A 14,330-nucleotide genomic window follows, 5' to 3' on the forward strand; every position below is an offset into this window, starting at 1 on the left:
TCTGAGCTGTCAGCACACAGCCCGATGCAGGGCTCGAACTCACAAACCGTGAGATCATGACCTGAGCCAAAGTCAGACGCTTAACTGACCGAGCCACCCAGGCGCCTCCAAAAGCTTATCTTAAAGAAATACCATGGACATACTCAACTAATTATCTGTAAAGACATTGCTCATTACATTGTTTACCAGAAAACTAGAAACATGGTATATACTAACAGTAAGGGACTAGATACATAAACTATATTGCTTTTATGTTAGACAAGATACAGATACTAAATATGATGTCAAATGTTTAAAAACATGGAAAAAGGGGGTGACTGGGTAACTCAGTTGGTTAAACATCCGACTCATAATTTTGGCTCAGGTCATGATCTCACGATTCATGAGTCCAAGCCCCTCATTGGGCTCTGTTCTGACAGTATAAAATCTGCAGGGGATTCTCTCTCTTCTCTTCTCTTTCTCTGTCTCTCTCTCTCTCCCCTTCTCTCTCTGTCCCTTCCCTGCTTGTACACTTGTTCTCTCTCTCTCTCAAAATAAATAAACTTAAAATAATAACATGATGGGGCGCCTGGGTGGCTCAGTCGGTTGAGTGTCCAACTTCAACTCAGCTCATGATCTCGCGGTTTGTGAGTTCGAGCCCCACGTCGGGCTCTGTGCTGACAGCTCGGAGCCTGGAGGCTGCTTTGGATTCTGTGTCTCCCTCTCTCTCTGACCCTCCCCGTTCATGCTCTGTCTCTCTCTGTCTCAAAAATAAATAAACATTTAAAAAAAAAAATTTTAAATAATAACATGAAAAAAGAAGCAAAACATTGTTGTAAGTGAAGAACACAGGCCACAAAAACTCAACATGATCTCCTTTTGGAGGTAAAAATGTGCACAGAAAAAAGGATACAGAAGAAAAATGTTAATATTAATTCTCTCTGGATGATATCATGGGTGATTTTTTTTTTTCATCTCTGCCTGAAAACAATTCTATTGAATAAGTGAATTACAGCAATAGCAGTTAACAGTTACTGACTACCTGTGGGCCAGACACCATTCTAAGCACTTTATAGATATGAACTCACCTGATTCTCACAACAAGCCTACCTCAGAAGGTACTATTATCATCTCAGTTTCACCAATAAGAAAACTGCGACACAAACACAAGGACTAAAACAGAGAAACAAGTCCAAATAAATAGTAAATGGAGGAGCCAAGATCCAAACCCGGTCGACTGGCTCCAGAGTGCACAATCTTACTTTCCATACTGTTCTGCCCCTCAGCAAACACAATGGTTTCATTTTAGTATTTTATTTTTTATCTGTTTAAGTAGCTAGGCAAGAGAAAAGACAGGATAAAAAAACCACCAAGCAAAGAGGAAGCAAAGATAGAAACAGGGAAAGTAAAATAGAAATAAATGATGAGCTGAAGTTCTTTTTAAGAAAGATGACATTTCTTTATTGACTAATAACCTCATCATTCTAAAACCTACACCAAGGCCCAAGTGGGGACACAGATCCTGCTCTGCCATTCTTCCTGTGAACCATGCTCAAGAGGTAGCAGCCTAAGCTTTGCTGGAATTACAATGAGCAGGGAGCTCAAACCTCTACCACTTGAATTAAGGGGGATGTATAAGAAAGAGAAGGCGAGACAAAAGTATCAAAACAAATACAGGTACAGATGACCCTGAGAGGCCTGAGAAAATTGAAACTTAAAAGCTTAAGTTACGGGAAACTGAAACCTAACCAAGCTTAACCAGCTTGTTCCGCTTCTGTACAATTGCTTGGCGCGCCCATGTATTCCTGATCAATCATTGTTGCCTGGCACATCCGTATATTCCTGATCAACCATTGTTACTTGGCACATCCGTGTACTCCTGATCAATCATTGTTGCCTGGCACATCCGTGTATTCCTGATCAATCATTGTGATACCCGTACCCCCAGTTGTGGTCTGACCTAAAGGCAGGAACCAATCGAATACTGTTAAGTGTCCAACTTTAAACACCAACCAATCGCAGCTCTGTAACTGTGGAAAATTCCTGATTTCCCCATGACTTGTTTGTACCTGTCTATAAAAGGGGTGTAAAAACCTCTCTCAGGGCCTCTTGGCGTCACCGGCAACGGGGGCGCAGAGGTCCAGGTTCGAACCTGCAATAAATGACCCTTGCTGCTTAGCTTTGACTCTGGACTCTGGTGGTTCGTTTTTGGGGGTCTCTTAAACTCTGGGCGTTTCAACCCGGGAAAGGATAAGCTTTGGGTTAAAATGGTTGATGAATCTAGGACATTGGTCTACCACTTCAGGGCTCCTGAAAAATTAGAAAATGACAAGAAAAGACAGAAGTCATTGTCACTAGGGCATTAAAGTATGCTAATGAGCATTTGGTCTTCTGCAGGTGATACCAGGAATATTACAACTTCATAGAACCAAGTGGAATAGAAAAGGAAAGTAGTTATTATCGATGACATAAATACATATTAATTTACGGGATTTTATCTCCTTTGTATAAACAACACTGAAGACCTTATAATGAAAAAAATGTCTGTTGAATAGCCACTCTGCCAATGGGGTCATATCAGATGTTTAAATGCAAATGTTAAAAGAAAAAAATGTACCTGATCTCATGGAACTTATATTCTAATTTTCTCTGGGACAGAAACTATCAACTAGACCTCAATTAAGTACTCCTTATTAGGAATTAATTAAAAGTCCTCAAATACCCTAAGTCACTTGACTCTGTTTTCTAGTTATCTATTTTGGTACTGTATGCTTCACTAGACTATGAGCCTTTTTAGAGTAAAAACTGTATCACATATTACTGTGTCTGTGGAGCCTAGCACAATTCATGGCACACAGTAGACGCTGATTCAATATTATCTTTGTTGAATAAATAAAGTAATTAATGACTTCCAAATATGATCTTGCCTTTAAGTTCCAGGATCATTATCTCCATCTGCCTATGAGACACTTCCATTTAAGGTAAGCCCAGTTTATCACCAATCATATTTAAAACCAAATTCATCACCATCCTGACAAACCTGCAAGTCCTTAAAGGAGTCCTTATTTCTGTTACTGGTGCCACTCTCTTTCTAGAATTATCTTTGATAAAGCCTAAGCTTCTTAGCTATTCTCTTCAAACTGAAAATACAATCTCTTTAAAAAATAAGTGTTTTTTCTTTTAATTACATTGCCTAAAAATATGTACATCCCACCTTCACAAACAAACGTATGAACTGGACATCTAGTCCTATTGGACTAGACTAACTTAAAACACTGGTGTGAGTACAATTCTTAAAAACTGCCATATAAAAGTTTTTCTTTGTATTTTATGTTTTAGCATCGTCTCAATCATGGTAGTTTTCTACTGGGAATATTTTAACGAAAAAGAGTACCAAAAAGATTAGATTATTCAACAATAAGCTTAGGTTTTCCAAAACTAACAGAATCTACCTTTGATCATCTATAGTGTCAGGGGTCATTCCACAATACTTCACATCCTAACCTTCTCACTCTCAACTAGTAATAGAACAAAATCCAGGAGACAAAGAGGGAGAAGAGTAAATTCTAGAACACAAGAGAATGAGATTATAAGGGAGTTGTCACATAAACCTGCTTGTTCTGAACATATGAAAATAGGTACCATATATATGCCAAAGCCTCAACAGGCAAGAGTTCAACAGCTAATCTTTCCTTGTCATTGTTCTCTCAGTTACGGACACCTAAGATATTTTAAAGTACTTTCAGACCATTGTTCCTAAGGGACCAGTAGAAAAAAGACTAAGGCTGGTGGTTCACAGATCATATCCTATTTCTGGTAGCTGCTAGACCCGCCCCCAGCCACCGCCACCACCATCGCCCCACTCCACCCGGACCATCCCACCCACTCTTTTAGTAACACACTTACCATCACAAGTGGCCTCACTGGGATGTTCTCTTGTGAAGTCCCTGGTGGGGGGTCATTCCATTCTGGAAATTTTATAGCATCTTTTTGGTATGTAGGCTTCTTTGGATATGGTTTCAGGGGTGAGGAAGGAGGAAATCTAAAAACCAAGAAGGAAATCTCTATTATTTCAGTCAGTGGGAGACACAGATATTTTAACAACAGCCCCCATTTCTTCTGTCCTTGAGAATTTATGTAATAATTCCAAACTTCAGATAATGGAATTCTCACTATCAATCAGAGTATGAATGCTCAAATTATTACACATGGCTCACTAGGCCCAACATACGACTTTTTTCAAAATTCATTCATTATGTCTACTAGAAAACATTTATGAAGAAAAACAGGAATCAAACCTGTGACACATTATTAATAAATAAAATTTGTTCTCTTATCAAATGATTTTCACGAATAAAGATGTTCTTAATGGACTGCTGGAGCAAGCCAGTTCTTTCACCCAGCTGGAAATCCTTAGTACCTCACAACTCTCTGAAATGTCTAGGTGGTACGTATGCAAAAGAAAATATGGACCAATGAATGCTCAGCGCTACTTGCTGAGGAAGAGCATATCAGCACAAGAATCTTTTACCCTAATGTTCATTTTTATAACTATTTCAAAAGAAGATTAATCAATCCTCTTTCCCTTGAATATGGAACACTTCACAGTGAGATGGAAGCCTCAGTCCTGGAGGAGGTGAAAGCTGCTCAGTGTCCTTCTGCCTTTTGATCCCCTCCTCTGTCCCCATACCGCCAAGTCACTGGCAACATCACTCCTTGGACCAACACAGAGAAGCCTAAATACGCTAACTCTCCTTAAATCAGTCTAGGCCATACCTGATAAACAACAATAGAAAGGTAACTAAATACATACTTTCCTCAGAGTAACTGTTCTTGTTAGTTTGTTAGAAAAAGACAGGCTGCAGGACATTGAAAAGGTAACACAAGATCTCTAGTTCTTCATGTTGACATGGAAGTCAGTAGGTAGTTTACTTTTCATTTATTTAAGCCAAAATAAAGGTTTAAAATCTTATCCATGATACCTGTAGGAAAAATAATCCAAATAAACTAGAAAGATCTTATTCCTAAGGCAAATGAAGACAGAAATAGTTTTCAAATGCCTATAGTTTACCAAAAAAGTTTGTACTGAGGTGAATCAGAAGAATCACAAGTAATAAGCACTACGAAGCAACATTTCAAAAATAGTCACAATAGACTTGAAAGGGATGGCTAGAGGCACCTGGGTGACTCAGTTGGTTAAGCGTCCAACTTTGGCTCAGGTCATAATCTTGTAGTCCTGGGTTTGAGCCCTGAGTCCGGCTCTGTGCTAACAGCTCAGAGCCTGGAGCCTGCTTCGGATTCTGTGTCTCCCCCTCTCAATGCCCCACTTGCATGCTCTCTCTCAAAAAAAAAAATAAATAAATAAACATTAAAAAAAAAAGTGATGGCTAATGAAGATAAGTTTCATCTTCTCTGAAAAAAAATATGCAATGACTATGCTTTATTTGAAAAGTCAATGAGAAAAAAATGAAATCATTAAATCAAATTAAAGATAAATAAACTGAAAGCTTAAATTTTTTAATCAAGTTAAAAGACAGGCATTTTCAAACAATTCCAAAATATAAATTAAATCTCTAAAGCCCATAAAAGTTACTCTACTTCTTTTTTTTAATGTTTTATTTATTTTTGAGAGATAGAAAGACAGAGTGCGAGCAGGGTAGAAGCAGACAGAGAAGGACACAGAATCCGAAGCAGGCTCCAGGCTCTTAGCTGTCAGCACAAAGCCAGATGCACGACTTAAACCCACGAACAGTGAGATCATGACCCAAGCCAAAGTTGGACACTTAACTGCTTGAGCCACACAGTTGCCCCTACTCCTTAAGTAAAGGCTGGCTTTTACTTAAGCCAGCTTATTTCTAAGAAGCCAACAATCGTAACACAAGTCCTACTGCCAACATACAGCACGTAGGCACACACTCAGGTACACATAAACACTCTCACATTCAAACACACATGTGGTGTAGCAAATTGTCTCCAGGGAATTCGGAGATCACCCACTTCTCAGTTCTTTAAAAATTAAACACCATCCCGGGGTGCCTGGACGGCTCAGTCGGTTAGGCGTCCGACTTCAGGTCAGGTCATGACCTCACAATTCATGAGTTCAAGCCCCACATGAGGCTCTCTGCTGTCAGTGCAGAGCCCACTTTGGATACTCTCCTCTCTCTCTCTCTCTGCTCCTCCCCCCACTCTCTCTCTCTCACACATCCTCTCTCAAAAATAAACATTAAAAAAAATTTAAACACCATCCCTACTCCCACCCCACCACTAACACCCACTGCTTATCCCTCCAACTCTGTCAACTAAAGTTGTGAAAACTTGACCTGTGCTCCAGCCCTAGTTCTCTCCGGAACAGTCTTTGTGTCCTCTGGAAAATAACAGTGTCTATAAGTTTATTCATTTGTCAAACAAAGGGATTAAATTGGATGATCCATAAATGTCCTCCTGGGTTCAAAATGCGTTTCTTGTATTCCCACACCCTGAAACAAGTAATAGCTTCCAAAACCCACAGCAGCAGTTCCTAAGTGGAGAACTGTGATTGAAGTGATACCAGGGAGTCACTTTCTGCCTTTGCCCTGAGAAGATGCCCTGGGAAGATCAATAACAGATGTGGTGTCTTTGCAGCCACCTGGCCAGAGATGAAATGCAGAAGAGCTCCCTCTCATGGACTGTTTTTATTGTGTGTATTGAAAGTTTTCCATTTAATTCTAACACTTTAATCATGTCTTCTCAGGCTTCAAAGGCTTTCACAGATGATCTAATCCAACTGTCACGTTCTTTACTTATGGAAATCAAGGCCCAAAAGAGGAAAGCAACTTATTAAAAGACTCACAACTAACTGGCCATGCGAACAAACCATCTTGTACAAAAGATGTGTAAGCCCTTTAATAAGGACATCACAAAACTTTATTGAAAGACATTAATGAAGTAAATTGATAGATGTATCATATTGGTAAATAAGATTCAATATCAATATTCAACAGCAAAATGGCAATGTAAATATTCCTCATGAAGACATACACTTACAAAGAAATTCTAATTAGAATATAAAGTTTTTTATGAAATATGATAAACTGATTCTAAGTTTACATGGAAATGCAAGAGGCCAAAAACAATCAAGACATTCTTAAAGAAGAAAAACAAAGTGAGGAGACTTACCCTACCAGTTATCAAGGCTAATTAAGATAATATGGTAGGGCTATACTGATGGCATAGACTATGGATTCTCAGCCTCAGCATTATTGACGTTTGGGGCTGGATAATCTTGTGTGGAGAGCTATCCTGTGTACCATAGGTTGTTTAGCAGCATCCCTGGCCTCCACCCACTAGATGCTAGTAGCACACCCTCCCAAGTGTGACAACCAAAAATATTTCCAGACATTGTCCCCAGCAAAATGGCCCCCAGTGGAAAATCATGGGCCCAGATAATCTAAAACAAACATACACACTTATTTAGAAACCTGGTTTATGGCAGACCAGACATTACAGATCAGTGAGAATGTATGGACTGTTCAATAAAGAGTTCTGGTCCAAGAGTTTCACACATGGGAAACGTGAAATTGCACCCCTGCTGTAGACTGCACCTCCAAAGATATTTTACAAAGGCACTTCCCTCCCACATCCTTCTCTGCAAGTGGTATTGCCACCACTCTATCAAGAGGCAGAGTGTGTTTCTCTACTCTTTTGGTTCTGGGTGAGACTCCCTCCAAGGACTTTGGTAACTAGGATGGCAAGAGTAAGAGGGTGCCAGTTCTACAGCCTGTATTTGCTTCAGATCATTAAGAAATAAATTTTATACTTCAAGTGTGAAAAAAAGGGGGGGGGGGTGCCAGTTCTGGGCATTAGCCTTAAAATGGCCTGGAATGCCCTTCCTGCCTCTAAGAGCTTCCACTCTTCTTCCCAAGCTCCCTCATATAGACTAGCCATCATGTAAAGAAGGGGGAGTACTCTGAGACCAGAATACTGCGAGGCACCTAAGCATCAAAAAGAGGTCCTAGAAGATGAGACACTGCATGGAAAGAAACTTGAGGTCAAGTATATGGCAGTTCCAGACTTGTGCATGCAGAGGTCATCATGGAGGTCCATTTTCCAGCCTCAGCAGTCCCAGCCAATGTCCAGCTAAGACTTCCCAAACTCCTGACTCACAAAATTATGTAAAAACAACAACTGTCTTAAGCCACTGTGTTTGGGCATAGTTTTGTTACACAACAACAGATAAGCTGAACAGAAATTTATTTATATCAGAACAGGCAGTCAGTGGACCTCTGAAGAGCCTCAGGGAGACTTGTTACAGGAACGTGGAAGGGCTGTGAGAAGGCTGAGGTTGGAGGTATAGGAAAGACCCATGTTGCCTAGTGGCAACAATTCCAGTCAAAATTGTCCCCTGCAGTGACATGGAAAATACGAAAGGTGGATTTGGATAAGGAGTTTTCCAAGATGAATGTTGAAAGTGCCAACCAGTCTCTTTCAGTCTTGATAACCAGGTATGGACGGACAAAGATAAACTAAAGAAGGACCACTTCAAATTTTAAGCAGAATTTAAAGGAAACATAAAAGAGCTATGACTTGATTCATAAACAAAACTATTTCTCATCCCCAGTCTCTCTCAACAAAAGGTTCTCAAAGTAAAATGGCCTTACAACCAATATCAAATTCAAGATGTTTCTAGTAAGACATGGTCCTTGGGTAGTTGCATGCATGGCTATAAAAGACTTTTACTATAACCTTAAAAAGATTTAAGGCAGTACCTTATAGATCATCTTGGTTAAAGTTAGAGTTTAAGAATCTTGAAGGTGTTATATCATGGCAGACTTATAAGTAGCCCAGGTAGAAAAGAGCCTATTTCAAAGACACTTGTGTGACTTTTGTCTAATGGAATAAATCAAAATAAAATTCACAGAAAAGCCACAGCACTTTTAAGACACTAATACTAGCAGAATCACCATCCACTTGGACTAAAAAGTGAACAGTTCAAAATGCAAAAAAACCAGTCAAGAATCTCAAGCTTCTGTAAGCAAGAAGTTTATCAGAAAGTTATTTCACTGCAAACATGAGCCATTTTTTATGGAAAAGGAAAAAGGACTAAGTGTGCAGAGACAAGACTCTAGGGGGAAGAGCCAGGAACCATGTACCATCACTCACAGGAAGCAGAACTGGGCCCTAATCAAGGAATGGCAGACACGTGTTCAACTGCATTTTAGAAGTGCTATGGGCTAACATTGTTTTATGTGATGCCATAATGGGACAAATTTAGAGAGTCATGATGCAGAGGATGAATGCAGTTTGCCAATGAATGCCATTGTGGCCAAAGTGTATTTTGCAAGAATGGCCACAACAGTATTGCCCATCCTTCCCCAATGTGACTCTTCTCCAGTGTGACTCTTCCTCAGTGTAACTTTGATGAGGTCAAATATTCAACAGGATGAGATGATTTCTCTACCTCTTTGAATGTGAACAGGCCCTTTGGCTGCTTTGACAAATAGAATATGGCAGAAGTGACACTTTGCTGATTCCAGGAATAGACCTTACCTAGCTGGCAGTTTCCTCTTTTAGCCTATTGTAAATTTCCTCTTTTAGCCTATTGCAAGCAAATACTTGCTCTTGGGATGCTCATTCTTGGGACATAACCTCTTGGAAGCCAGCCACCATATAAGAATAGTGACCACCCTAACACCATCGTCATGAAAAGTATAACCCATGTGAAGATGCCAGATACAATCAAATCTCATGAGAAAAGAGAGAGGGGCCAAGAAGCACAAAGGCACCAACCACAACTCTGAGCAGAGAAAGAAGTCTTCTTGGAAGTGAATTGTGCAGCCCAACTGATGCTTTATGGGTAATGGGCAAACTGCCAGATGTGCTCTTGCTCAATTCTTGACACAAAATTATGAGCAGAATAAAATGCTTAAAGCCACTAATGTTTGAGAAAGGTTGTTTCTCAGAATGAGAATACCAGAACAATCCCAAATTCACACCATGAATAAAAATCATAGGTAAAAACCTTAAAATTTAGAATACAATATAAGAAAATATCTCTCTGACTTTCAGTAATAAAAGGACTCTTGTTAAGCAAGATACAAAAACCATAAAGTAAATGGGGCGCCTGGGTGATTTAGTCAGTTGAGCACCCGACTTGGGCTCAGGTCATGATCTCATGGCTCGTGAGGTCGAGTCCCATGTTGGGCTCTGTGCTGACAGCTCAGAGCCTAGAGCCTGCTTCAGATTCTGTCTCCCATTCTCTCTGCCCCTCCCCTGCTTGTGCTCGCCACCACCCCCATCTCTGTCTCAAAAATAAATAAATATTTTAGAAACTTTAAAACAATATAAACTATTAAAAAAAGATTGACACATTCACTTACATTAAAATAAAAAAAGTTCTGCTTATCAAGACACAATAAAATGAAAAAAAGGAGATCTTTGCAATCCAAATAATTGACAAAATAATTGACAAAAATTATATCAATCCAAATAATTGACAAAAAGGGTTAATATCCAGAATATACTTTTTTTTTTAACTCCTAAAAACATATAAGAAAAAAAATCCTATAGAAAAAGGGCAAACACATGAACCAGGCATTTCCAGATGTGGAACCAGGAATGATGAATAAACATATAAAAGACACTTGACCCATCAATAATCAAATAATATCACAACAAGACAGCATTTCATACTTACCAGATTGGCAAAAGATCAAGTCAGTCAATATCAAATGTTTTCTACTACTGGATAAAACTTAGCATAGCCGCTATGCTATGTTGGCATTACCTAGTAAAGGTGAACAAATATGCAGTATCTTCTAAACTAATTTCACTCTATGTAACTCTGGTTAGCCTAAAGAAACTCTTACACATGTACAAAAGGAGACAAGTCCATAAATGTTCATGGCAGCACTGCTTATAAAAGCAAAAAACTGGAAGCAACCCAAATCTCATTGGAAAAGGAAGAGATAAATGGATTGTGGTATACTGATAAAATATAAAGTAGCTGAGAAAATTCCTTAACTATAATTAAATACACCAACTTGGATGAATCTCAAAAATCATGAGAACTAAAAGTCAGAAAAGAATACATACTGTTTGATATCTGTTATATAAATTTCAAAGCAGAGAAAAATATTTCAGGAGCCAAAACGATCCAAGGGTAAGTGTTAAAACAATAGAGAGAAGCAAAGAAATGATTAACACATAAGGCAGGATAGTGATGATCCCTTGGAGAAGAAAATGCAAATTGTCAGTGAACAGGTGTTTACTATTCTTATATAAACCATTCAGATAGTTTATACACTCACCTATGGCATATATTTTAAATACAACTGACAACATTTAAAAAGAGCAGAGCTCCCTCCAGTGGGTTATACTGGTCTTTGCTTTTAAAATTCTAAATTTAATTCTAGCATTATGATCATGGATTCCAAAATTATAGTCTCTTAGAAATGATCTAGTTGTACACTGAATAAAATGAGACCAGAAAAGGAATCAGCACCAGCTAATCATCCAACACAACAACAATCCAGGTCTTACCTGTATTGCCAAATTTTGGTTGGAAAAAAAGCAGTTAAAAATAAACCATTCTGGGGTGCCTAGGTGGCTCAGTTGGTTGAGCATCCAATTCTTGATTTTGGTTCAGGTCATGATTCCAGAGTCATGGTATCAAGCCTTGCATCGTGTTCTGTGCTGAGCATAGAGCCTGCTTCAGATTCTCTTTCTCTCTCTCTCTCTCTCTCCCTCACCCCCTCCCCCTCTCCCTCTCTCCCTCTCTCCCTCTCTCCTTCTGCCTCACTCCCCAGCTCATGCATCTGTCTCACTAAAAATAAAATAAATAGTAATAAACTATCCCAGAACTTAATATATTTTGACAAATTTACTTAAAACAAATTAGAATTTATTAACTAATCAATCAATTAAAATATTCTAGGGCATCTAAACTGCAAGGAGAACATAGTTTATAAATCTTAATAAATTTGAGTCATAAATGACACAATGCACTAACAAAGTTCTTCCCATTACATATGCTAAAATTGTTTCTTTAGCATCAGCAGAAATTTGCAGCATCTACAGCTTTTGCCAGCTTGCCTCTTTGCCTTAGTCACCTAAGCCTCTGTGCAAGAAAAGCCAGGCAGAAAGTGATTATAGGAGCTGACCTCTCTGAGACTGTGGTTTCCAAGAAACCCATGCATTAGGCAAACCAGTAGCAATTTGCTGGGCTCCAATGTCCTCTGTACCCATTCAATGTATTGTTCAGGACCAGTAGTGGTATATAGTACAGTATTGTGTAAATGCTGAAAAACCGTAAATGACTATATTTCACAAAAACTGCTTAAAGGTGTATCAGAAACATAAAGTAACTGAGGGAATGAGAATAAAAGATGAAGCTGGAACAGTTGCCAAACTAAGGAAGCCGTGAACTCTGAGATCAGAAATCGTTCCTTATTCCATATGAATAAAGATTCCATTATGAGTAAAGGATCAAATAAGATTTTTTTAAGGAAGGGAGAAATGTGATCTGGTCTGAAAGACACTCTTACCTTATTAGCAATAACTATTTAGAAAATGAATTCCATTTACAACAGAAGAAAATATAATATCTATAACTTAAAGAAATGTGTGAGATCTACAAAGAAAGTCACCACTATTTACAATAGCAGCAAAAAAACATGAACTACTTAGATCTAAATCTAACAAAACTTGTGCAGCATAAGTACATGCACAGCAACAAAGCACGGCTGAGAAATTAAAGACCTAAATGAACTGAGAGCTATGCTATGTTCATGATTTGGAGGGCTCAATTTTGTTAATTTGTCAAATTCCCCGAATTGATCTATAGAGTCCATACAATATCATTAAAAATTTTGACGAAATTTTTATAGAAATGCACAAGGAGAGTCTAAAATTTATGTGGACAAGCAAAAGAACTAGAATAGTCAAAATAATTTTGAAAAATAACAAAGTTGGAGGACTTACACTAACTGATTTTGAGAGTTATTATATGTCTGCAGTAATCAAGACTGTTGTACTGGAGATAAGCTGGACATACAGGACAGTGGAACAATATATAAATTAAGTCACAGGACTTAATATGATGTTATGTCCCATATCCGCAAGAGTACACGGCCCAGGATCAAGGAGTGGAAGTAAGAAGAGCCCTACTGACCATCCCTCCCAGTGACCCATCCCCACAACTCTTGGTTCTGCAGTTAGAGGTCCTGTTCCCAAAAGAGAAACAAGTATTCCTGCCAGGAGACATAGCAAGTACACTTTAGACTCCTTGCAGCAAGGAGCAGAGACAAGAAGAGGGGCTGCTGTCATGGTAGGGGTAACTGATCCTGACCAGCAGGAGGAGGGTGGGCTGCCCTTCACCTGTGGGGGCAAGAACACCTTGTTGTATGGAAACCAATTTGACAATAAATTTCATATATTGAAAAAAAAAAAAAAAGAACAAAAAAAGAACACCTATGGCACCTATTGGTACTTCCTTGTCCCACTGTAACTGTACATGGGTATGGACAGAAACATCAGCCTGAGAAGTGTATGGTTGTCAAAGGTCCAGACACTTTCAGGAATGAACTTTGGGGTCACACTATGAGGTAACACACCCAAAGCTTGTCAAGGTGATAGCTGAGGGTGAGGAACTTTACAGTGGCAAGAGGAGAAGAAAGAGGATGAGGACCAGCTGTAGCCCTAAGACCAGCTGTGGCAACAAGGGATATATTCTTCTCAGTAATTTCCATCTCCTGCATGTCGTCTCAGGAGGAAAGTCCCATGCCCACGCAAAGAGAAGCAGATGTGTGCAGCACAAGTGATTGACTATGCCAGCCATGGAGGTGCACGGTCCCTACCTCCCTTCAAGAGGCCAACAGCCTCCAAGACAGTCCCCAGGCTCCAACCGCTGTGCCTTTCAGGCTTTGCCACAATGCTTCCAGCACCTCAGTGAGTACACGGTGGGTATTGGAGCTGGGCCAATTCAACCAGAAGACATAGGACTCCTCTAGAAAGCAACTATTGTCCAAGGACTCCCCATCAACCTGGCCAAGACTTTCTCAGAACTGCACCCTATCATCTTAGGTCCTTCCTGCCCAATTCTTTCCCCTCTGCTTTCCCAGAGATCAGACCTGCATCAGAGTCCCAGCCCCTTGCTCCCTTCCCCCTTCAACCATTCCAGACAGGCCCCAAATACTAGCGTTAATTTCCTTTCACATCTAGCCCCATCATGGCATCTCCTTCTCTTCTCAGAGACTTGAACTAACAGACTCAGGCCTGTCTCACTCCAGTGTGTTTGTTACAGTCCTTCCACTACTGACTTCACAATTATACTTAACTGCAGCTCACTTGATGTGGGAAAAGACTGAGCCACTCAG

General features: G+C 39.5%; 1 protein-coding gene across 2 annotated transcripts in view; it reads right to left on the reverse strand.

Annotated features, from left to right (window-relative positions):
- The window catches only part of DEPDC1B (DEP domain containing 1B), an 85,692-nt gene that overhangs the window by 45,951 nt on the left and 25,411 nt on the right, over positions 1-14,330 (reverse strand). For both annotated transcript variants that reach the window (XM_042987320.1, XM_042987326.1), the window contains one exon: positions 3,886-4,021. In XM_042987320.1, the coding sequence (XP_042843254.1) occupies positions 3,886-4,021 (136 nt within the window). The remainder of the gene's footprint in view (positions 1-3,885; positions 4,022-14,330) is intronic.

The sequence above is a fragment of the Panthera tigris genome, chromosome A1 (assembly GCF_018350195.1).
Source record: "Panthera tigris isolate Pti1 chromosome A1, P.tigris_Pti1_mat1.1, whole genome shotgun sequence".
Lineage (NCBI taxonomy): Eukaryota > Metazoa > Chordata > Mammalia > Carnivora > Felidae > Panthera > Panthera tigris.